We start from the raw sequence: 23,878 nt of genomic DNA on the forward strand, positions 1-23,878 counted from the left end.
GGGACACATTGCTGAGTGTTTTTTAGCATGTCCATATGGTCAGGCAGCTACATAAGAAGGGAATTGTCCTCTTGAGACAGGTGGTTGGTCTTCGGTAGATGGATGTGAATTTTGATTCCGTGATTGTTAAATGGATTGGAGAGCTACTTCGGTGCTGTTCTTATCACCACAGAGAAGCTGGCCCCGGGCCAGGCCCAGAGAAACACAAGCATAGTTAAACCCAACTGCTCCCCTTCAATTTTATGGCAGTACTTTGTCTAGAAATCAACAAGAGAAGGTGGGAGGTTTTGTTTTATCTTGTTTTATTGAAAAAGGTGGAAAGCATGCAGTTTCTGAATTGACTTTGTTTCTTAGGTTTCATGGCATGATCTCCCGAGAAGCAGCAGACCAGCTCTTGAGTGTAGCTGAGGGGAGCTACCTCATTCGGGAGAGCCAGCGTCAGCCAGGAACCTACACTTTGGCTTTAAGGTTGGTCATGGACCTGTAATTATAACTGTGCCTCATTTAAAACCCTCTTAATAGAGGGCTTTCAATTTTAAAAGCATCCAGCATGTAATTGAATTGGTTCTTGTTTTCTTGGGACCTGATTACCATTTTAATAGCTTTGAGACTCTTACAAAGTTCCTCATAAATGGTAGACTCAGTAATTAAGAACTGAAAAACTTTTAAGGCATTTTTATTGTAGCTGCTTTCTTCTATTTCATCTTACCCATTCCCTCCCATCTGTCCTGCTGTATCAGCTCCCATCTATTTCTTGAATAAGGAAAGGAACTAAAGAGAAAAGACCTTTGTAACTCGTAAAATTAAAGCCGATGTCATTTCTCTTGGGTTGGCTTTTGGTTCAAGCAGCTTTCCTTGGGAACTCCTGGCTCTTTCCTATCTACTGAACTTTGCCTAGCATTTTGGCTGTTCTTAGCTTACAACACAGTGGCCAGAAACAAGTATTTCCATTAACCCTGCAATAATAACAGAGCAATAATACAATAGCACGCTTATCCATTGGGCTAACCTCCTGCCAGGACTCTAACCTCATTTAATCTTCACTACAGATCTAGGATGTGTGTACAATTTCTGTCTCCACTTTACAGATAAGGAAACAGAGGACCTAGAGGTTGAGTAACTTGGCCAAGGTTATACATTTAATAATTCGTGTAGCTGGTATTTGAACCCAGACAATTTGGCTTCAGAGTCTATGCTCTTAATCACTCTACATTGCTGCCTCTCTAGAGGCTTGGAATAATTATCCATTGTCTTTGTTCATTCCTTCACTTGTTAATTCATTCATTCATTTATGCATTGTTTGGAAAAGATTTAAAAGTAGAAACTTTGAAGAAAGAGGTCAAAGAAATAACATTTCTTTTGGTAGCCACAGAGAGAGAAGAGAAAGGTAATATTATTGCTTAGGACTCTGATATGACCACGTCCAACTCCTTCTCCAATCACTTATGCCTAGGTGAGTGAGCAGGGACTGTTCTTACTCCCATCCACCAGATTTATTATTAATCTTTCTGGCAAAAGAATGGTATAATTCAGTATTTCTTCATGCTGAATTCCGAATCAATAGCATACTTGGACAGCAGAGCTTGTTAACAGGAGTTCATGGAAATCTGCTTTTATGGAAAATTATAAAGTGTAAATCCCCCTTCAGTTACTTAATTATGTTGCTTTTTCAGGTTTAAATTTTGGTATATAGGGGAAAAAATCTGGGCTGAGAATTGAAATACCTATTCATTTTGCCACTAAACGAGCTAGACGACTAATTTGGAGCAAATCACAGGTATTCTTGAAGCCAGCTGCTTCATCTTTCTATTCCTAACATTTTATAATTCTAGGATTCTACAATTCCACATATCCAAGTAGATGGTCATCTGAGTGTCTGGGGTAGATAAGCCTTGATGTACAGGCTAGTGGGCCAAAATAAGCAAGAAGGAGGTGGGGTGAAAGGAAACAAAGCAATCTGTATACTCTCTTCCTTTTCCCTTTGTTGCCGTCTCCCCACCTTCTTCTGAGATCACTGGAATTTTAACTCAGTCTCACCTCATTGCAAAGTTCAGGTACTTTCTATTATACTACATCGCTTCATAATGTGGTCACCACGCTGTTTTTTACTGAATAACACCAGCAAACGCCCTAGGGCCAAGGATTCAATGTGGAGAAAAGTAGCACCCAGATCTTCCAAATTCTTCCTCATTCCCACCCTCTCACCCTCTCTCATGCTACTCATGACTTTATAATCACTCACTGTCCACTTTGGCCCAGGAAATCCTAGAATTGGATTGAAGAATAGAGCAACATGGGATTGATGACAGTGCTTTTAATGTATAGGTCTGGGGTAACATGCAGCTTTCCTTTTGTTTTTGAAAAGCATCATAAAGTTTTTACATGGAAAAGAAATAGTGAGTAAAAGGGCTTGTGGTGGAGGTAGGGAATTTGTGAGTATGCGTGAGTAATTTACATGCTGAAATATGATTTTCTTTGTTTTGAACTAGATGTATGGTAGGGAAGTGTTAAACAGAATGTGAAATAGAAGTTGTATTGATATATCTCTTAATCTTATCTGATATTCCCCATTTCAACTAATGATTCTCCCAGTTAACATCAGTCTGTTTTTAACAGAATTCATAATCCACTGCGGTAGGGAGGCAGTTTGAATTTACAGCCATCATTGTTTATTATGCATTTGCTGTGTTAAACAAAGGCCCTAAAATTAGGAATAAGTCCTTGATTTCAAGTTGTTCCATAGTCACCTCAACCTCACAATATGTCCAAAACCGAACTCGATCAGTTTTCCTCCCAAATACGCTGTAACACCTGTATCCCTTTAATAGCTGGTGACACTGTTATTTAGCCAGTTCACAAGACCGAAAGCAAGACATCATTTTTCTTTTCTCTCAGTTCTGTTTTAAGATGTTTGTAGGCCTGGCCTTATTCATTTCGAGGCCTCCATCTTACACCATATCAAACACTATATCCCATATCAAATATATATATATTTTGCTGTTAACTTCGTTTTTTTAAATATAAATTGCTTTTGAAATTAACTTTAGATTTCCTTTTATGTTTTGGAGCCACACCTTTTTATTCATATTTTATACCTTTTCATAGACTCTGGAAAGCCCAAGGTACTGTACCTATATTATCTAATGGTTAAAAGAACTTTTTCTTCTTGCTCATCTCACACAGCCAAGCCCAACAATCTTTTATTTCTTAAGTAATTTTCAAAATTTCCCCTTCTTGGGGCTTCCCTGGTGGCGCAGTGGTTGAGAGTCCGCCTGCCGATGCAGGGGACACAGGTTCGTGCCCCGGTCCGGGAAGATCCCACATGACGCGGAGTGGCTGTGCCTGTGAGCCATGACCGCTGAACCTGCGCGTCCGGAGCCTGTGCTCCACAACTGGGGAGGCCACAACAGTGAGAGGCCCGCGTACCGCAACAACAACAACAACAAAAAATTTCCCCTTCTTTTCAATCAAGCCACCTCCTGGATTAGTTTCATGAGGAAGTTACCTGTATCCAGCCTTATCCCCTCTAATGTATCTTCCATGGTATCATGAGTGATCAATCTTAAAATCTGATGCAGTGATCAGCAAAGTCGTAATGTTGAGTAGGACACAAGGTTTCAAAGGCCACACCTCCCTCTGTCACTGGCATCTCCCCCATACCTGGGGAAGCCTAACCTTTACTGATGATCTTTGTGTATAATGTGAGGTATCCAGTTTGGCAAGGATGTACTGTATATGTGGTGTCACAGTATCAATTTTTTGCAGTCAGCAAGGAGATTTTCATTGCATGGCATGGAAGGTCATCTGTGGTTGACATCTCACTTTCTTCTTCACCATCATCTTCTCTTACACGCCATCTCAGCCTGAATTTCTGGCCAGGCCTTGTTCTGCTTTTCTGCCTTGCCCACGTGGACCCCTTGGTTCAGAAAAAATGATTGTCGCTCAAAGTCTTTTATACAATGAAACACTAGACTGACACCCACATAGTTGGAGTGTGCAGTTGAAGATAAGATGCTCTCCCAGGCACTAGATTATACCTCATGAAGCATGAAGTGTTTCCTATGACTTCGAGATTTTCTGTATGTTGATTTTGACAACATTTGTATTAGTTATAGTTTAATGAGGTATCATGGCATGTATTAGCTGCAAGTAACCTAAAATAATTTAAGAAATTTTGTAGAAAACATTTTTCTTTGTATGATTTTCATAGTTTTAGAACTAATTCTTTTAAAAAAATTTTTATGTTCTGTAATTTTTCTCACTAGAAGGAAAAATTGTTCAGTGTTGTACATATGGAGTGACAAGTGAAAAAGATAGGACTGTGCATGTTTTGTATTATCCTTTTTATTAAATGTTAAGTGTATACAAAAGAATAGTTATAAGAAATATAAAATTATTAAATATCATGATACTATAACTGTAGGTTTATTCATCATAAATTATTTCCTGAATTTTCCAAATTTTTTTTCCTCTGAGCTTCTCACTTCCTGACTTTCATCTCTCTGAACTTCAATTTGGACATTTTCTATTGACCTGTCTTCCAGTCCACTAGTCCTTTATTCTGCTCTTTTTGATCAGCTGTAAATCCATTCATTGAGTTCCTAATTTCATATACTGTGTTATTTATTTCCAGAATTTCCATTTACTTTTTTTTTTAAGATTCTAATCCTCTGATGAAATCGTTTCCTGCATTTTCTCCATCTTTTCCTATATATTCTTGAACTATAACCTATCAAAACAGTTGTTCACTATAAGTAACTGTTAGAATTACGTAAGCACCCCATGAATCCTTGGAAATAGTGAAATAAGAAGGTGAAAAGACTAGTGGAGAGCTAGAGTAAGTGGTCATGTGAAATGACCTTTTAAATATTTGGTATCTGTTTTCTCATTGCCACCAGTGTACCTGATAAGAATCTGGTTCTTATCAGATAAAAATCTGGTTTTCTTTTCCTGTTTTAAAAGAAGGAAGAAGGTTGGAGTGAGGAGGGAAAATGGATACCAGTTACACAGTATAGCACAGGTAACTGCATCATCAAAAACAACAGCACATCATCCCAAAATATTTACTTTGTAACTATGAAAATAGGAATTTTCTTCACATGGTAGAAACCATAGCAAAATCAAATAAAAGAGAACCTGTTATAAAAGAGAACCCATACAGATTAAAAACATCAATAAGAAATAATATTACGTATGATTTAGGAGCTTTTATTGAGTTTTTGAATTCTGCCAGATATTATCCAATAGGTCAAAAAGGAAGACATTTAAGCTGCCTCATAAAGGTAGAATATAGGTTTGCCAGGTAGAGGATAGGATGTGATTATAAAAAAACGAGCATTTGGGGAAGAAGAAAAAGCCAAGGAAGGAATATATAGAACAGCATGGAACATTTGGTGTATGGCAGGCTGCTAGGACTCGGGGGTGCAGGAAGTTTTAGCAGTAAGTATGCCAGGAAAGGCTGGTATTTCATGCTTAAGAATTTGGACTTTATCTGTAGGAAATGGGAGTCACTGAAGACTTTTAATAGAAGAGAGTAATGGTTGAACATTTGTAATTTTAAAAGATCATTGTGGGAGCAATAAGAATAAATAAGTGGATACGGTGGTGGGAATTAAGTTTTACCAGAATTATTTGATAATTAATTTAGTAAGTAGTTTTCCTTGGGCAATGGAAAAGTGATCTTCAAAAGAGATTCTAGATACCTTATAGATTTTAACGGGTTCCCTTTGAGGAGAAATGTTAACTCCAAATTTGGCAACCCTAGGGACATTTCTGTTGAGTCTGACTCATTTTAGCTTCTCTAAACTTGGAGAAGAGCAAGATGACACACGTGTAAGATTCTTGATAATCTCCAAGTCCTGTGTCTAGATATTCCAGAACAGATTTTGGAAATATTCCAGAGAATGTTTCATACCCACAGTGCTTGGCACTTCCTGTTGATTTTATGCTGACCATAATGATAAGAATTATTTTGAAAAATTTTAGGTACTAGAAAACAAATGAGAATTAAAAAACTGAGAAAGCATGATGTTTAGACATATATTTTCTTTAAACAATATTTATTTGATAAGTTCTGAAGTATACCCTATGTTAATCTACAAAATAAAATTCATTATACAGGACAGTATGTAGAGTATCATACTATTTAATATATGTGTGTGTGTGTCTGTCTGTCTGTATGTATAGGGTATATATGTAAGTAGACAGCTGTCTAGAAGAATGATTGCCAGTGTTCATAGTGTTGTCTCTGAGTTTGAACTTAAAGGTAATTTTTACTTCTCTGTACCTTTCTGAGTTGCCTGATTTTTTTTCACAAAGCCATGTGTATCATTTTTACAATCAGACCAAAAAAATCAATAGGGTTATTTTCATTTTGGGAAAAATTGAAGACACTAGCTGCAACCTTGGGTCAAAGTGAAAGACAGTACCTCCTAAGTCTTTGAAGATATGACTCCAAGTGAAATGTGTCACCTTATTTAAATCATTGATCAGAAGGAGAAGGACAGCCTTGGGGGCAATAGAAAGGGAAGTCACAGAGGTGTGTTCTAGAGTTCAGGGTCTGTGGGAGAGGGGAGTCTTGACCAACATTGGCAGTACTATCTCTAGTATGGAGATGCTCATAAAGGAGCTGTGTGAGTCTCCTTGCCACTAACCATAATCAGTTGGGTTTCTTTGATGCAGTATTTCTCAGAGCCTGTGAGTATTTTTAATAGAACTATGCTGCATTTCCCAAACTCATTTGATTATGAGACCCTCTTTTTGTGGAATCTCTCTGTGAAACACTCTTTGAGAAATAGTCTATTAAACATTCGATTCACTCAGTTCCTCTTGCTCTGGGCTCCATGTTCACCAAGTAACTTTCTTTTCTCTTCTTTTTTTTTGAGGGTCTTTTTAAACTATTTTAAAAATTGAAGTATAGTTAATTTATAATGTTGTGTTAGTTTCAGGTGGACAGCAAAGTGAGTCAGTTTTATATATATACATATATATATATTCCTTTTCAGATTCTTTTCCATTATAAATTATTACATGATATTGAATATAGTTATCTGTGCAATACAGTAGGTCCTTGTTGTTTATCTGTTTTATATATAGTAGTGCGTATATGTTAATCCCAAACTCCTAATTTATCTCCCCCCACGGCCCCCACTATCCCCTTTGGTGACCATAAGTTTGTTTCTATGTGAGTCTATTTTTGTTTTGTAAATAATTTCATTTGTATCATTTTTTTAGATTCCACATATAAGTGATATCATATGATATTAGTCTTTCTATGTCTGACTTACTTCAAATCTATCCTGTTCCATTATCTCTATGTCTTTTTTTTTTTTTTTTTTTTTTTTTTTTTTTTTTTGCGGTACGTGGGCCTCTCCCTGTTGTGGCCTCTCCCATTGTGGAGCACAGGCTCCGGACGCGCAGGCTCAGCGGCCATGGCTCACGGGCCCAGCCGCTCCGCGGCATGTGGGATCTTCCCGGACCGGGGCACGAACCTGTGTCCCCTGCATCGGCAGGCGGACTCTCAACCACTGCACCACCAGGGAAGCCCTCTATGTCTGTTTTTGTGCCAGTACCATACTGTTTCAATTACTGTAGCTTTGTAATATAGTCTGAAGTCAGGGAGCATGATTCCTACAGCTCCATTCTTCTTTCTCAAGGTTGCTTTGACTATATGGGGTCTTTTGTGTTTCTGTACAAATTTTAAAATTTTTTGTTCTAGTTCTATGAAAAATGTCATCAGTAATTTGATAGGGATTGTACTGAATCTGTAGATTGCCTTGGGTAGTATGGTCATTTTAAAAATGCTGATTCTTCTAATCCGAAAACATGGTATATACCTTTCCATCTGTTTATGTCATTTTTTTTTTTTTTTTTTTTTTTTTGCAGTACGCAGGCCTCTCACTGTTGTGGCCTCTCCCGTTGTGGAGCACAGGCTCCAGACGCGCAGGCTCAGCAGCCATGGCTCACAGGCCCAGCCTCTCTGCGGCATGTGGGATTTTCCTGGACCAGGGCACGAACCCATGTCCCCTGCATTGACAGGTGGACTCTCAACCACTGTGCCACCAGGGAAGCCCTGTTTGTGTCATTTTTAATTTCTTTCATTGTATCTTACAATTTTCAGAGTACAGTTCTTTTGCTTCCTTAGCTAGGTTTATTCCTAGGTATTTTATTCTTTTTGATACAGTGGTAAATGGGATCGTTTCCTTAATTTCTCTTCCTTATATTTTGTTATTAGTGTATAGATGCAGGATTTCTGTATATTAATTTAGTGTCCAGCAACTTTACTGAATTCACTGATGAGTTCTAGTAGTTTTCTGGTAGCATCTTTAGGATTTTCTGTGTATAGCATCATGTCATCTGTGAACAGTGACAGTTTTTACTTCTTTTCCAATTTGGATTCCTTTTATATCTTTTTCCTCTCTGATCGCTGTGGCTAGGACTTCCAAAACTATGTTGAATATAAATGACCGGAGTGGGCCTCCTTATCTTGTTTCTGACCTTAGAGGAAATGCTTTCAGCTTTTCACAATTGACTATGATGTTAGCTGTGGGTTTGTCATATATGGCCTTTATTATGTTGAAGTATGTTTCCTGTGTGCCCACTTTCTGAAGAGTTTTAATCATAAATGGATGTTGAATTTTATCAAAAGCTTTTTCTAATCTTTTGAGATGATCATATAGTTTTTATTCTTCAATTTGTTAATGTGGTGTATCACACTGATTGATTTGTGGATATTGAAGAATCTTTGTATCCCTGGGATAAATCCCACTTGATCATGATGTATGCTCCTTTTAATGTACTGTTGGAGTTGGTTTGCTAGTATTTGTTGAGGATTTTTACGTCTGTAGTCATCAGTGATGTTAGCCTGTAATTTTCTCTTTTTGTGGTATCCTTGCCTGGTTTTGGTATCGGTGATGGTGGCCTCATAGAATGTTAACTTTCTGATTAATGGCTTCTGATGTGGTTCATCTACAGGGAGATAAAATTTGAAACGTATAGGCTGACTCTTAAGAGCCTTTGAGTTATTTCTCACTTTCAGTTAATAAATTAGAACTAAATGTTGGGAGTAAAGGGGAGAAAAGAAGGATAAAAATTTACCAGGTTTCTTCTGTTTGGTAAGTCAGATAGACACCCTCCCCATTTTTTTTTTTCAGACCCCTTTTTGATAAATGAACCTAAAAGACTTTTTGTTAAAGTGTTCAATTGATAGAGGAAAAAAATTTTAAGACATAGTTACCTCACCAGTTCTTTTTCTTCCTGTTTTCTGATTTTTTCCCCTGTACCAAAAAAGGTTTACCTCCTACCCTAAGAGTGTTCTGAAACATGTACTTATGGCAACCAAGCACTGTTTCTATGTATTAACAAAAATTCAGCCTTTTTCTTTTATTCTAACTTTATTCCCAAGCTTGGCTTTTGCATGTGTTGTATCTTAGTCTTTTTTTTTTAACTTTTCCCTTCTTTTAGTTATAAATAACATACCAATTCACCCATTTAAAGTGTACAAATCAGTGGTTTTTAGTGCATTCACAAAGTTATGCAACATAATCAATCTTAGAACATTTAATCACCCTAAAAAGAAACTGCATACCCATTTACAGTCATTTCCCATTTCTCCCAACCCTCCCAGCCTCAGGTAACCATTATCCTACTTTTTTATCTCTGTAGATTTATACATTCTGGACGTTTCATAAAAGTGGAATTGTGTATAATATGTGTTCTTTTGTGAGTGGCTTCTTTCCGTTAGCATATTTCCAAGGTTCATCCATGTTGTTGCACATATCAGTACTTTATTTCTTTTTATTAATAAATAATATTTGAATACTGTTCCAGTATTTGGATATATATCATATTTTGCTTATCCATTCATCAATTGATGGACATTTGAGTTGTTGCCACTTTTTGACTATTACGAATAATGCTACTATGAATAATACTGTGTACAAGGCTTTGTGTGTACATGTTTTTATTTCTCATGGGTATATACCTAGGAGTGAAATTGCTGGATCATATTGTAACTCTGTGTTTAACATTTTGAGGAACTGCCAAATTTTTTTCCAAAGTGGTTTTACCATTTTATAATCCCACCAGCAATGTGTGAGGGTTCTAATTTCTCCACTCCTCGCCAATACCTGTTATCATGTCTTTGATTTAAACAGTGGGTGTGACATCCTAGTGGGTATGAAGTGGTATCTCATTGTGGTTTTGATTTGCACTTTACTCTCAAATGGTACTTCATTTTTCAGATTTTATGCACAGCATGGTTTTTATTAACTGATGTTCTTTCTATTCAAACTTCAGTTCCCTCTCAAAAAGTATGCATCTATAGCAATGGGTTTAAAGCAGAAGGTAGAGAAATCAAAAAAGCGGATTTCAAGATACTTTTGGGTTTTGCATTTTTAAGGCACAGCGTAAGGCAGATTCCACCAAGCAGTTCTTTTAGGGTGGAATTGAGTTTCAAGTACATTTTCTGGCTAATCAACAGGAACTTTGATATAGGAGATAAAATTCCAACTCTCTGGCTGTCTACTCTGAAAGAGAAACTGGAATCTGACTTGTATATCTGTCTACTTTAAGGTGCAGTAGGAGACATACCAGGTTCTTTTAATGTAAGGTCTGTTTCTTGGTAACCAGAGACAGCTCCAGAATGTGTTGATAATGTGCCTCCTTTCCTATGAACAAGTTGCGTACCCATGTATTTTATTAATGGGCCTACTGGTGGTTTTTTTTTTTTTTTTTTTTGCGGTACGTGGGCCTCTCACCACTGTGGCCTCTCCCGCCGCGAAGCACAGGCTCCAGATGCGCAGGCCCAGCGGCCATGGCCCATGGGCCCAGCCGCTCCGCAGCTTGTGGGATCCCCCCAGACCGGGGCACGAACCCGCGTCCCCTGCATCAGCAGGTGGACTCCCAACCACTGTGCCACCAGGGAAGCCCGGGCCTACTGGTTTTATACATATGATAATGGTTAATGTTTACTAAATATTTACTGTGTCATGCACTGTGGTAAATACATTATGTGGATTATCTTTCAGTATTTTCTAATGCTTTTTCATGTGTGGCACCCATTGAAAATTATGCTGTTACGTGGCACACTGAGAGTAAATGCAGGGGGCTGACTGTGGCCAAATGTGGCCAGTGCCAGGACTTGAGCTGCATTAGACCATCCCGGCCTCTGAAAGGGCTGACAGATTTGATATCGTGTAGCCTCTAACCTCTGTTCCTGACAAACAGGTTGGAAAACTCAGTTTTATCTACAAAATAAGCCCATGGAGTAGATACTATATTTTCTGCGTTTTACAAGAAAACTGAGGCTTAACTTGCTCAAGAAGAAAAAGCTAAGAAACAGAAAATATAACCTGTTAAAAACAACATCCAAAATAATAATAAAACATGTAGCACTATGTAAGTTGAAAAGGGGTGTGGCACAAGAGTAAACCCTTAGCTTTTAAGTCAGTGAGTTTTTAATAAAGATTTTTTTTTTTTTTTTTTTTTTTTTAAATTTTTTATTTTTTTGGTACACGGGCCTCTCACTGTTGCGGCCTCTCCCGTTGCGGAGCACAGGCTCCGGACGCGCAGGCTCAGCGGCCATGGCTCACGGTTCCAGCCGCTCCGCGGCATGTGGGATCTTCCTGGACCGGGGCACGAACCCGCGTCCCCTGCATTGGCAGGCGGACTCTCAACCACTGCGCCACCAGGGAAGCCCTAATAAAGATTTTTAAGTTATCAATACAGTACCATTTTTAAGCAGATAAACCTTGGTTTAAAGCCTTTAAGGATGAAATTTACTCCAACTAATTCTCAAGGGTTAACTTTCCACCCCTCTCTCCCCAAAAAGAGAAAAGCCAAATTAAGTATATGTAAAGTTTAATTATTTAAGCTAAAATTACATTATAAAATCATTTGGTGATCATATGTGCTTATAAAAATAATTTTGTAGTGAGTTTGGACAACTTTTCAGAGAAAAACAGCAATAATAATCTGTAAAAATAATAGTATACTTGCATCCATGTCATTTATCACATCTCTATTATGACTATGAAAACAATTCATGGCTGTTGTAAAAAAATATTTTTTTCAAATAAGAGAATTGTATATAATGATAAATTACATTACTTTCCCTCCATATACTTCTAGTTCCACTCCATAGAGATAATGCCATGCACAATTATTTGTCTATCCTTCCAGAAATTGGTTGTGCATAAAATATACATATATTTTTATGACATGTATGTACATTGTATTTTATTATATGTGACAGTTATTTGGTAGTGGCTAACCATAGCAGCAAAGATCATCTCTAGTCTTTCCAGAAGTTTTGCCCTGTTGTCTGCCTGGCTGTATAGTTATGTAATAAAAGCCATCAATATCTTGTTTATTTAGTCTTAGCTGATGGTTGGTAGTTTAAGAACACGTTGAGCTATATTCTGTGAGTTTAGCTTCAGTTTCTATGATAGGGGTTGCTGATTGGTAGTAGAATGGGCAACAAGATGATAAAATGGGCTCCTTCCTGTTATGTAAATGCATTTGTGATTTAATTTATTATGGCTTTGAGTTTAGAATGCTGGTAAGATTCTATTAAGGAATTCCTGAGAGAATGTTACTTAATCTTTGCAACTCTGAGATCTAGTATGAAGAAACTATTGCTACTGTATTAGAAAATGATAAGCATTTTATGAAGTAGGAAATGTAATTTGCTAATGATTGAAAAAAACAATTTCTAATTGAATCTCAGATCATTAGGTTGACTTTTAAAGTGAACCCAGCCAAAGAATTCCTGGGTAAAGTCATTGGTACAGGGGCTTTCACATTTTTAAAATATGAAAATTAGTTGAAAGCTTTTTTCATGTTTAGGAAGAAGGATCAAAAGGAACTGGGGAAAGATTATGCCTCTGGTAGGCGTTGACGTGTAATGTACTATGTGTTCTCTTGATCTGGTAGCTCATGATAGGTTTAGTTGGTTACCATGGTTTCATTTCATTTCCTGCAAGCCTCTTTGTTGTGCTATTTGGAATAAGTGGAAAATAGTGTTCCGCAGAATAATTTTTCAAAAATGCTTTTCTGCTTCTCTTAGTTAAGCTTATGAATCACTTTTGGGGATATTTTCTGAATATAAGAGTAGGTGACAAAACACATAACAACCATAGAATTTAGTAGTCCTGCAATGTCAGAAAATTAAAATTGATAAAAACAATAGCATGATTTACTTTAAAATGTAATACCATGTTGTCAGTGCCATAAGCTTTAAAAAAATATTGGTGTAATAATTCTTATCAAGGACCCTCTGGCCAAGTAGGCTTTATTAAAACAAATTATAGAAAGTAATTGATATGGCACAGTAGGGAATGGGTAGTTTAATATAAAGCATCCCTTACTTGAAAAAAATAGGTGTATTCCTAAAAATGGGTTGCACATTGAACCGTATTGTAAATCCACAGGAGTGCATAGCTGTTTAAAGAGATTAGTTTTCCATAACATATATATATAAAATACAGAAAACAATATTTGGGAAAAAACAGAAAAGCAGAAAGAAAAGCAAAAAATCACCTCTAATCCCACTAGTCAGAGCTAATTACTGTTAAAATTGAAGTGTATGAAATTCTAGTACTTTTCTGGGTTGAATAGAAATGGTTTCATACCAAGTACACTATTTTCTGGCATATGTTTTCAATTAGCTGTATATCATGAACATTTTCCATGTCAATAAATATGTCAGAAGTTTGTTATTTGAATTAATTCTTCATAAGGTCTGGTTTCACCTCCTGATTTTTTAAAACTCTGGTTTTCACTAGTTGTATTTGTTTATTTAAATTTAGGTCCATCATAAACTTTTGTTTTTTATTAACATGTGTGCTACAGAAAATATGTAAAATGCAGAAAAGTAAGAAAAGAAAAATATTACCTATAGTCTCACTGCCCCCAAAATAAATAACATTTTTGGCATTTAAAAAAATGTATTTTGTTATTGTTTTGTTTCTAAAAAAAATTGTAATGATACTCTTCTGGGTGCTGGAGATACAAGGATGAACAGGACAGTCAAGATCCCTGGCCTTAAGGAGTCTGTCAGATGGTGAGAGGGTTAGACTTTAACGAAATTGTCCCACAAATATAGAATTAAAAAACTGAGGGTGAGCACTGTGGAGGGAAAGCACAGGTGCTATCACTGTGTAAAGGAGAATCTGATTTAAATCCAAGGAATCACAGTCAGGGAAGGCTATTATGAAAAAATAGAGTCTGATTTGGAAACTGAAGGATGTCTGAGAGTGAAACAGGGTTTTGTTTGTTCTTTTTTCTCTAGTTGCTTTAGGTGTAAGGATAGGTTGTTTGTTTGAGGTTTTTTTCTTGTTTCTTGAGGTAGGATTGTATTGCTATAAACTTACCTCTTAGAACTGCTTTGCTGCATCCTGTAAGGTTTTGGATTGTTCTGTTTTCATTGTCATTTATCTTTAGATATTTTTTGACTTCCTCTTTGAGTTCTTCAGTGATCCATTGATTGTTTAGTAACATATTGTTTAGCCTCCATGTGTTTGTGTTTTTTACAGTTTTTTTCCTGTAATTGATCTCTAATTCATAGCGTTGTGGTCTGAAAGGTGCTTGATACGATTTCAGTTTCTTAAATTTACCAAGGCTTGATTTGTGACCCAAGATGTGATCTATCCACATAATCACTCATATTGTCTGGAATATTATCTAGGAATAGGATTGCTATGTCATAGGTATGCATGTATTAAATTTTACTAGATATTTTAAAACCATTTTGTTAAACAGTATGCCTGGTGTTGGTTATATTAGTGGTTCTGTATCCTTGCCAGTTCTTGGTATTGTCAGACTTGTAAAATTTCATCATTCTAAAGATATAATTTCTATTTACTGGACTACTCTTTGAGCATCTTTTCATGTTTACCCTCTTGGTGTGGGCCTATTTTTGTCTATTGTATAAACTTATAGTCTTCAATTGTGATAAATTTTCTTGAATTACCTTTTAGATTTCTTCCCCTTCTGTTTTCTCTTTCCAGACCTCCTATTATCTAGATGTTGGACTTCCTGGATTGATTCTCTATCTTCTTTTTTTCCTCTATTTTTCATCTTTTTGCTCTTCTTAAATATTTCCTCAACTTTATCTTTCATTTCTTCATTAAAATTTTCACTTATGTTATATTTCCTTTTTTTAACTTATTTTTCTATGTATTCTATATTTATTCCTTTTCTTATAGCATCCTAACATTTCTTGCTGAATCCTATTCAAGAATAGAAATAGGAAACATCCCATTTTTGTTTCTTTAAACATTGATAATTTAAAAAAATATTGTCATCTCTTTGCATGGTTTGTTTCCTTCAGCTTGGTTTAATTCTGTTTGTTTATCTATCTTTGTCCTTCATGAGAGAGATTTTCCTCAGATGTCAGGTGGTCCTTAGCTGCTTGCTCATATTTAAGTTTATTTGGCACTAAATGGATAGAACTAGACAGATCAATAAGGAAAAGAAGGACTTGAACAATGTTATACATCAGTTGGACCTAACAAACATATACAGAACACTCACCCAACAGCCCCAGAATACACATTCTTCTCAAGCACACAGATTGGTGTGTGTGCATTGAGAAGAGGGGAGCATTCACGTTGGTCACAGAACAAGTCTTAATATATTTAAGAAGATTGAATCATATCAAATATCTTTACCAATCACAATGAAATAAAATTAGAAGTCAAGAGCAGTAGGAAAACTGGAAAATTCACAGATATATAGAAATTAAACAATACACTCTTGAATAACCAATGGATCAAAGAAGAAATCACAAGGGAAATTAGAAAATTTCTTGAGGCAAATAAAAACTAAAAAGTTGACTGGTAGTTCTGGGAGCTTGAGAGAAGCCTCCCAATTATAGGGCAATGTCTCTATTCTTAAGTCTTTTCAGTTGAGCTGATAGGATTTCACAGAGAAGAATCTTCCACTCTTATAAGGAAAGGTACAAGCCTTCTAACCTGGTGGTGTAGAGAGATGAAGTCTCAATCTTCAGTATTTAAAACTTTCACTTAGTTTTCAGGATGGTATCTCTGCCTTCAACTCTGTCTGGCATTCCTCAGTTCAAAATCTCCTTGATTTACTATCCAGAGAATAGAGCTCAAATCTTCCACCAGAATGGGGAAGGGGTTGCACTGGGGACAGGATTAGGGAGTGTGGGGGGGTGTCTAACTGTTTCTTAAACAGACTTTCTTCAACTCTTCTTCCATATCAGTTCCACCTTGCAGAGCTGCCTGTGGTGCCACCTTTGAACATTTAGTTAGGTACATTGGTTTGCTTCTTTCTTGAAGATGATTTATTTTGCCAAGGGAATATCATCATGAGTTCACATATTTTAATATTTTGCCCCATTTTGCCATCCAAAATTATACAGCAAGATAGAAAAAAGTAGTATCCTAACAAAATTTTAGATGGAGAAAATATTGTGAAATTGTATATAGCTAAGTTCTGTTTCCCTTAGCCTTTCTTAGTCAATCTAAATTCATTTTTAAGTATTTAAGTGAATGCCTCATCATATTCTTGTCTCTGTTTTAACCCTTGTTCCGAGAATATGTTTATGATTAGAAGAATTTATGAAACATTTTTTTTCACCACTAGGTTAGCTTCTTTGACTCTGCTAAACAATACACAAATACATATTTGTGATAAATAAAATTGTTTTCCTGTGTTGGTTTCTGGAAATAGTTCTAACATTTTATTGTTAACTTAGACAAGTGTGTTGTATATGTTTTGTTTTCAGTTTGTTAACAGAAAACCTCTGTTAGCTTGGAGCTTTCCTTTGGAGATACTTCCAAATACTTTGGCCTCAAATCAGAACTAATTCTTGGTTTTAAAAAAAGTAAAGTAAGATCCCAAAGGTTATCCTCTGTATATATTTTCATCACTTTGTACTTCTAGATTGAGTTTTTTATGAGTGTGATTTACTTGCTAAAAAATAGAAAGGATGGTATTTAGGGTTTTGTTCACTTTTTAAAGCTAGCTGTTAGAATTATGTATTTTGAAATTCATTTGAATGCAGCTGGGCACAGCATTAAACAATTTTTTAAAACATGAAAACCAAAACCTGGAATCACTGGAGAAAAAGACATTCTTTGTAGAAAGTGGTAATTATATACAACAGTAGCAGTTCAGAGCAGATTATCCCAGTCTTTCTATTTGTTAGCTACAGTACCACTTTGGAGAAAATGAATTTTCATCTTGTTGAACTCCATCTAGGTGAGGGTTGGACCTATACCTATACAGCTTCAAACATATTCATCAAAAAAATGAACAGATAAGTAAAAGGGCAGAAGCAGGGAATAAATATAAGAAAAAGTGAAACGAATATTTTCCTATAAAAATGCAGGGAAAATGGTTTAGCATTAACAGTCTTTACAAATCAGCACTCTGCCTTCAAGAGTTCAGTAGTCGTCACTAGATCCATTTAATATGTCCTGCTTTCAATACAAGTATATTTACTGACCTTTCTTCCTTGAATTCAGAAACCTGATTCCCAAGCTCCTGTGGAAGGACTCTCCCAGCTTCTCTCCTCCCCTTTGAACTCTGTTGTATTTCCACTCAGTTAACCACGTAGTATAAACATACTCAGGAGTATCCTGAGTAAAAAAAGTCACAAAGAACTCCTTGTCTTTCATTGACTGTAAAGTCAGCCTGCTCAGAGATGTTCCTATACAACCAGCATTACCAATTATTTATTCAGCTGTCTTCAGTGCATATTTATCGAACATCTTTTGTTTTACTTTATTGTTTGGTAATCATTCTGTCATTCTCTGCAGAGGTCTAAGCTAACAGAGGAGAAAGGGGACTACTGTTGAACGTACTATATACAGTTGACCCTTGAACTGTATGGTGGTTAGGGGCACCTACCCTCTGCACACTGGAAAATCCACATATCACTTATAGTTGGCCCTCTGTATCCATGGTTCCAGATCTGCGGATTCAACCAGCCACAGATAGTGTAGTGCTGTAGGATTTACTGTTGAAAAAACCCGTGTCTCTAAGTGGACCAGTGCAGTTCAAACCTGTGTTGTTCAAGGGTCAGCTGTACTTAGCTTTAACTTAAATATTCTTATGTAATCTTCACAGCCGTGTAATGTTATTACTGTATAGGGTAATGTTATTCCTCTTTTCTAGATGCAGAATCTGAAGAATGATTTTCCCCAAATCATGCAGCTAAGTGGCAGATCCAGGATTTAAACTTAATTTGTCTGATGCTGAAGCCTGAGGTTTTCTGTTAAACACATAGGACCCAGGACTTGCCTGTCCCTGTCCAAACCGTATTTCAAGACTGCAAAGGTCTTTTGTACTGGGACATAAACAGTAGCTCTGAGATCTTATGTAGGCTTAAGTGTAATATGTCAGATCTAGTTAAACAGTGAGTTTCTTGGTTTTCTTAATGTGAGGGAGATACTGGATTTACTTGGTTTCATGTATCACTGTAGAGAAATGTAACTTTTCTGTATATGAACAAGGTTATACACATTATTATAATCATTTTTTAGAAATCAATCTAAGGATGAACTTTTTAAAATTCAGCAATTTCATCTTGTCTTTGTATTGACTTGTTTTTATGTTTGTTTATTTCCCATTGAGATTATCGAGGAAACAGGAACTTTATTATGAACTAGCTAACATTTAAGAGTTCCTGGGTGTCTTGTTAAATGTTTGTTGTATAAATGACAGTCTGTGAGTGATAAGTTTTATAAGGAAGGATTCTTTATTTGCCCTTAGATTTGGCATCTCCTTTTTATGGCTCTTTTTTGTAGAATAGACACACTCATTCCGCACCTTGCTCAAAGATTCTCTGTCATGCCTTTTCAGATCAAGGAAGGGGAGAAATCTCTCTGTCAGTCTGTAGGGTGATGCTGTTTTTTATGTAGCTTCCAAAATAAAAGAGAGGGATGTTCAGAGTAGGCATACAAAGCTTATAGTTCCTTTAGTAAAAATAATGCAATTTTTCTTAAAAATTCAATCATAATTGTCATAGTTCCAAAATGGAAATTCATTTTCTTGTCCTTTGACATTGTTTCAATCAACCCATATTATGAGTTATTTTAGTTATCTGATCAGGTTCCTTAAGGCTGGAAGCTTGATTGGACTGGAAGTCTAGAGCTCAAGTACAGGCTGAAGAGGAACTGGGAATTGTGCGTAGGGTCTCTTAAAGTCACTGAGTTGAGAAAGAGAAACGGACAAACTTATTTAGACTTTTTTGCCCAATAACCTAGAGGTAGCCAGGAAACTCTCTTCTTGGATGGCTTAGAAACAGCTCCATTGTCAAATGCCAAGAAATGTAACCTTAGATTTCCACTCTTTTGATTAACCATCCCAACCCATGTAGGCCAGTTCAGCCATCTTCCCTTCCACCCTCTGCTCCCATACTTCTCAGATTTCAGAAGACAGTTGAGTGACAAATGCCTGCCACCATTACTTAGATAATCTTTAAGTGCCATACCCATTGTGAAACTGCTTATTGTAAAATCTTAAGCCCCTGCAGGAGTAAAATGGTCTAAATCCCTTACTGAAATGCCTCTGAATACAACTGAAATATAAAGGAACTTAATGTTAAACAATGTTGTGTTTATTGCTATATGAACCTTATAAAATTTATGAAGTGGCTATGTTTATTTCTCAATAACAGATGATGGAAAATTAGTGAAAAAGAAATAGTAGTATATTAAACTGAGAAAAAGTTTATGTTTAACTTTGGTGTAGAATTTTACCTTCCAACTTTTTAGACCTGCATTATAATGAAAATTTACTTAGGAGAAATATGTCTTTAACATTAGAGGAAAATGAGAATGGGAAAGTGGAATTATATGGATCATTCACTTGAGTATAAATCAAAATTTAATTGCTTTTAAAGAACCAAAAGGTAGATCAATTTTATTTTAGAAGAAGAACCAGCATGGATAGAATATTGGGTTCTAGATTAAATAACTATTAAAGTCTAATTTGAACGACAAAAACAGAGATACCTCAGGCCACTATTAAAAATTTTTTTTGTTTCCCTTTTTTACGGCACATTTAAAGTGAAATCTTAAGAAGGTTCTAACTCCTGTCCTCCTGAAATGTAGCCTATACCAGAATAGTATTGTTGCATAAGTTTGCAGTTCTATTTAAACACTTTACTTAAACAGCTATTAATTTAGTATTTTAGTTCATCTCTGTTCTGTGTATTTTTAACAGTGAAATTAAATATATCCTGTCTGATTTGTTTAGTTTTAAATTAGGCTCACTCAGAGCTAGCTTCTAGAGACTGTGACTTGGCCCTTGGTGCCTTTTGGCATCAGCTTTTATTAAAGTCAGTGCATGTTCTTGTCTTTGTCATCTTGGAAGGACGCTGATGCTAGTCATGCCAACTTGGATCCATTTCCAAGGTTTGCTGCAGGAAGCAAAATACTGAAATTATCATAAAAGTAAATCATTCTTCAGGTTTTTAAAAATGTCACTGAAAGATGACTCGAAAGTGAGAACAGAATTTCTAGAGTTTAATAGTTGATAACTTATATGCCCTATATATATTGCAAGCATATCTTGCCCAAACTCAACAAGCAGACAGAAGAATGACTGTGTCAGAGGGAAGAGCAAGTCCTTGACCCATGGCTAGAAATAGCAAAAGTGTGTTTCTGTGCCATCCTGCTCTACTGTATGACTCAGGTTCTGGAATCAGCTCTACTTTAAATGATTGCTGGCATCACACTCAGGTGAGCCCTAAAGGGAGCTTTCCCATTGAAAGACATGAATGTTGGGGTCTGAAGTACCTTGAATACTTTTATTGATCAACTTGGAGAGAACATGCTAATATAGAAATTTCATATATTATGTAGTTGACCAGTTGATTGTTGAATGTGTTCTAATAGTATATGAGGTTTATTTTCCCCTGTTTTTTCTACAGCATAATGAAGTGGCTTAAAAAAGATGAATAAGAGCAAGGTTTTCCTTCTAGGGTAGGCATGCTTTTGGCTAGTTATCCCTAGTTGTTGCAGATTCATTCTTTGTGTTCAAAAGTGTAATTTTCCATATTCCAGACGACTCATAGAGATTAGCCACAGTTTATTTAAACAAAGAAGACACACACAAAGCAATAGTTTTAAATATTTTTTCAGAAAGAATTCACTTGCTTACTTTTCTTAAAAACATCTTTCCCATTTCATTGAGGCAGATTTGGAAGTCAAACCAGAAACTTCAGGCTCTACTACGATGGAAAGCACTTTGTTGGGGAGAAGCGCTTTGAGTCCATCCACGATCTGGTGACTGATGGATTGATTACTCTCTATATTGAAACCAAGGCAGCAGAATACATTGCCAAGATGACGATAAACCCAATTTATGAGCACATAGGATACACAACCTTAAACAGAGAGCCAGCATACCAAAAACATATGCCAGTCCCGAAAGAGACACTTGATGAGAAAGATTCTACAGGCCAGGATGGGGTATCAGAGAAAAGGGTAAGCTACCATGAAACCACACTTTGTCTTCTTCTGTTTGGGGTCCTTATAAGAAAGCCATTATTGCCAGAAGAAATTGACTTCTCCACAGTGCTTTGGAAAGGATATGCATTTTCCTTAATGTCTAGTTTCTGTGATGCTGAGCTTTGATATATCTAATTCTTGTTCACTTAAAATATGTCAGGTATATTTTTGTACTCCTGATTATTTCCTATTGTATCAGTTTCACAGTTTTAAAAATTTGTTGGAAAAATGACTCCTAGTAAAGAAGTTCAGGGGTTTTGGTCAGAAGCATAACTTACACTAGCTATATTACATAAAGAATTAAGGGGGTCACATTATCTATCAAACTTACTTTGTTTCCCTTAAAGATAATTTACTTTATGAAAGTTCTGTTCTTTAGCAAATTGATAGATAATATGTATTCTCAAATACACATGATTAAATTCAGTCTGTCAATAACTGTTATACTGTTCTGAGAATCAGTCAGTCTTGAGTAACAGGAGAATTTATCTCTTTATGGACTTATGAAGTAACTGAATCCGGAAGATATACTTTTCTTTAATTATGAAAGACAGTTTAAGTTTTTCATTTATCATATTTTAATTGTAATGTGTTTAAGGTTAACATCAGAAGTTTTAATTCCTTGGCATTAAGATAATTTTACTTTGAAAATTGTCCCGAGCCTCCCTTTCGTCCCCCAAGAAAAAGTGAGAATTTTCTCATGTTTCATATTGTGTGGGATTTAGTTGGGATAATTTTATGTATTTTAATTGTAATTGTGTTAGCTAATTCTTATATTCTCGAGTATCTTAAGTTGCTATATTAAAGAAATGTAGTATTATATAGTCATTTGAGCTTGATTCTGTCACCAAATAGATTGGTGCTCAAATTCTATCATTTTACCAGTTGAGTGACTTCATCAAGTTACAGAGATTCTGTGCTTTAATGTTCTTATTTGTAAAATTGTAATAACAATCAACTTCTGAGGATTGAATGAGATAGTATGTATAAAATAATCAAAGAGGGCTTTGCACAAAGTAAGCACTCAATATGAGTTTGGTGGTAATGTTACTGTGACAGTCATATTACCTCATGGTAGCATCCTAAAATACTTCCCATTATCTTGGAGTATTTAGGTACAGAATGGAAATTTCAGATGTTCATTGTTCATTTCAAATTTTAGTTTCTGACAGATCTTACTTAGAGTGGCATTTTGTGGCTCTAGAGAAACCAACATTTTAAGTCTGTAGCAAATAGTTTTTCATACACTTAAAGTTGTTAGGAACTACACATCTTTTTTGGAAGTAACCAGAATTTAGAGTCCTAAATGCATGCTGTATTTAATATTGTTCTTTTCAATCTAGTTCCCATTTTCTCACTTTTGGTTATTTTTCATTCATGGCATTTTTCAGTAATGCTTGTATTTAAATACCTAATACTGATATTATATGTTACGAAGATGTGCCTTGAATATTCTAAGTTAACATCTGTGAAATATTTTTTTAAATACGTACCTGTGAGTCTTTCAAATTTGATCAACCTAATGATAACCTTTGCTAATGTGTTCTGTATACATTTTTTGTACATTAAGGGACTCAAGCTACAGACACTTAGCTATTTAACGTTGGGCTAGTCATTTAACCTCACAGGGCCTTAGTTGTCCCTCCTACAAAATGAAAATAAATATTCACAGAGGCAAGAGACTGAGGTAGCTAGTGCCTAGAGGACGCTTTTAACTCTGGGATCCATGATGCCCTATGTATTCTGGCAACATTACCTGTTAAATTACCTGGATTTTTTTGTGCTGAAGGCCAGTGACATAGAGTGAAGTAGCTAGCTCAGAAAGTGTTTCTCTTCAGCAAGCCTTGATTAAGAATCATCTCTTAAAAACTACTCTTTGCTTTAAACTGCATGCATCTTAAATCTAGTTGGCTTAAAATCTACTCACTCAAAACTAGATTTATTTTATTTACAGGTGTCATCCAACAGGACAGGGATGATGACCTGTTCAACAGCTTGAAACATTGATTCCCTGTCACAGTGGATGACATTTGTAAGTAAAGACAATCATGTTTAACTGATTTAAGATACCTACTGACACAAGTGTGGTTTAATAAATATTTTACTGGGTCCTGCATAGCTGAATCCCCTCTCATTCATCAGTCCTTTTCCTCAGAGGCAAAAAGTGTTGGCTTTGCAGGAGCTAGTATGCTGTTGTGGAAAGGATAGTAGCGTTGGAATTAAGAGCTAGGTTCTACTACAGGCATTGATTTTTCTGTGTCACTTTCTTTTTCACTTCTCTGTCACTTTTCAGTCTCTCTGTGGAGACTGTTTCCCACCTTTAAATAGGAGGGCTTTGGACTAGATGACATCCAAGGTCTGGTTTATATAGTCTGTGATCCGTCAGGGAG

At 36.0% G+C, this 23,878-nt stretch overlaps 1 protein-coding gene across 2 annotated transcripts in view; it reads left to right on the forward strand.

Moving 5' to 3' along the window:
• CHN1 (chimerin 1) overlaps window positions 1–23,878 on the forward strand; it is a 178,369-nt gene that overhangs the window by 69,119 nt on the left and 85,372 nt on the right. The window contains exons 6-8 of one of the 2 annotated variants that reach the window (XM_032637673.1): window positions 355–468; window positions 21,176–21,464; window positions 23,443–23,520. In XM_032637673.1, coding sequence (XP_032493564.1) covers window positions 23,512–23,520 — 9 coding nt within the window. In that variant the 5' untranslated portion in view covers window positions 355–468; window positions 21,176–21,464; window positions 23,443–23,511. The remainder of the gene's footprint in view (window positions 1–354; window positions 469–21,175; window positions 21,465–23,442; window positions 23,521–23,878) is intronic. The other variant, XM_032637672.1, reaches the window with a different exon arrangement.

Source organism: Phocoena sinus, chromosome 7 (genome assembly GCF_008692025.1).
Source record: "Phocoena sinus isolate mPhoSin1 chromosome 7, mPhoSin1.pri, whole genome shotgun sequence".
Classification (NCBI taxonomy): domain Eukaryota; kingdom Metazoa; phylum Chordata; class Mammalia; order Artiodactyla; family Phocoenidae; genus Phocoena; species Phocoena sinus.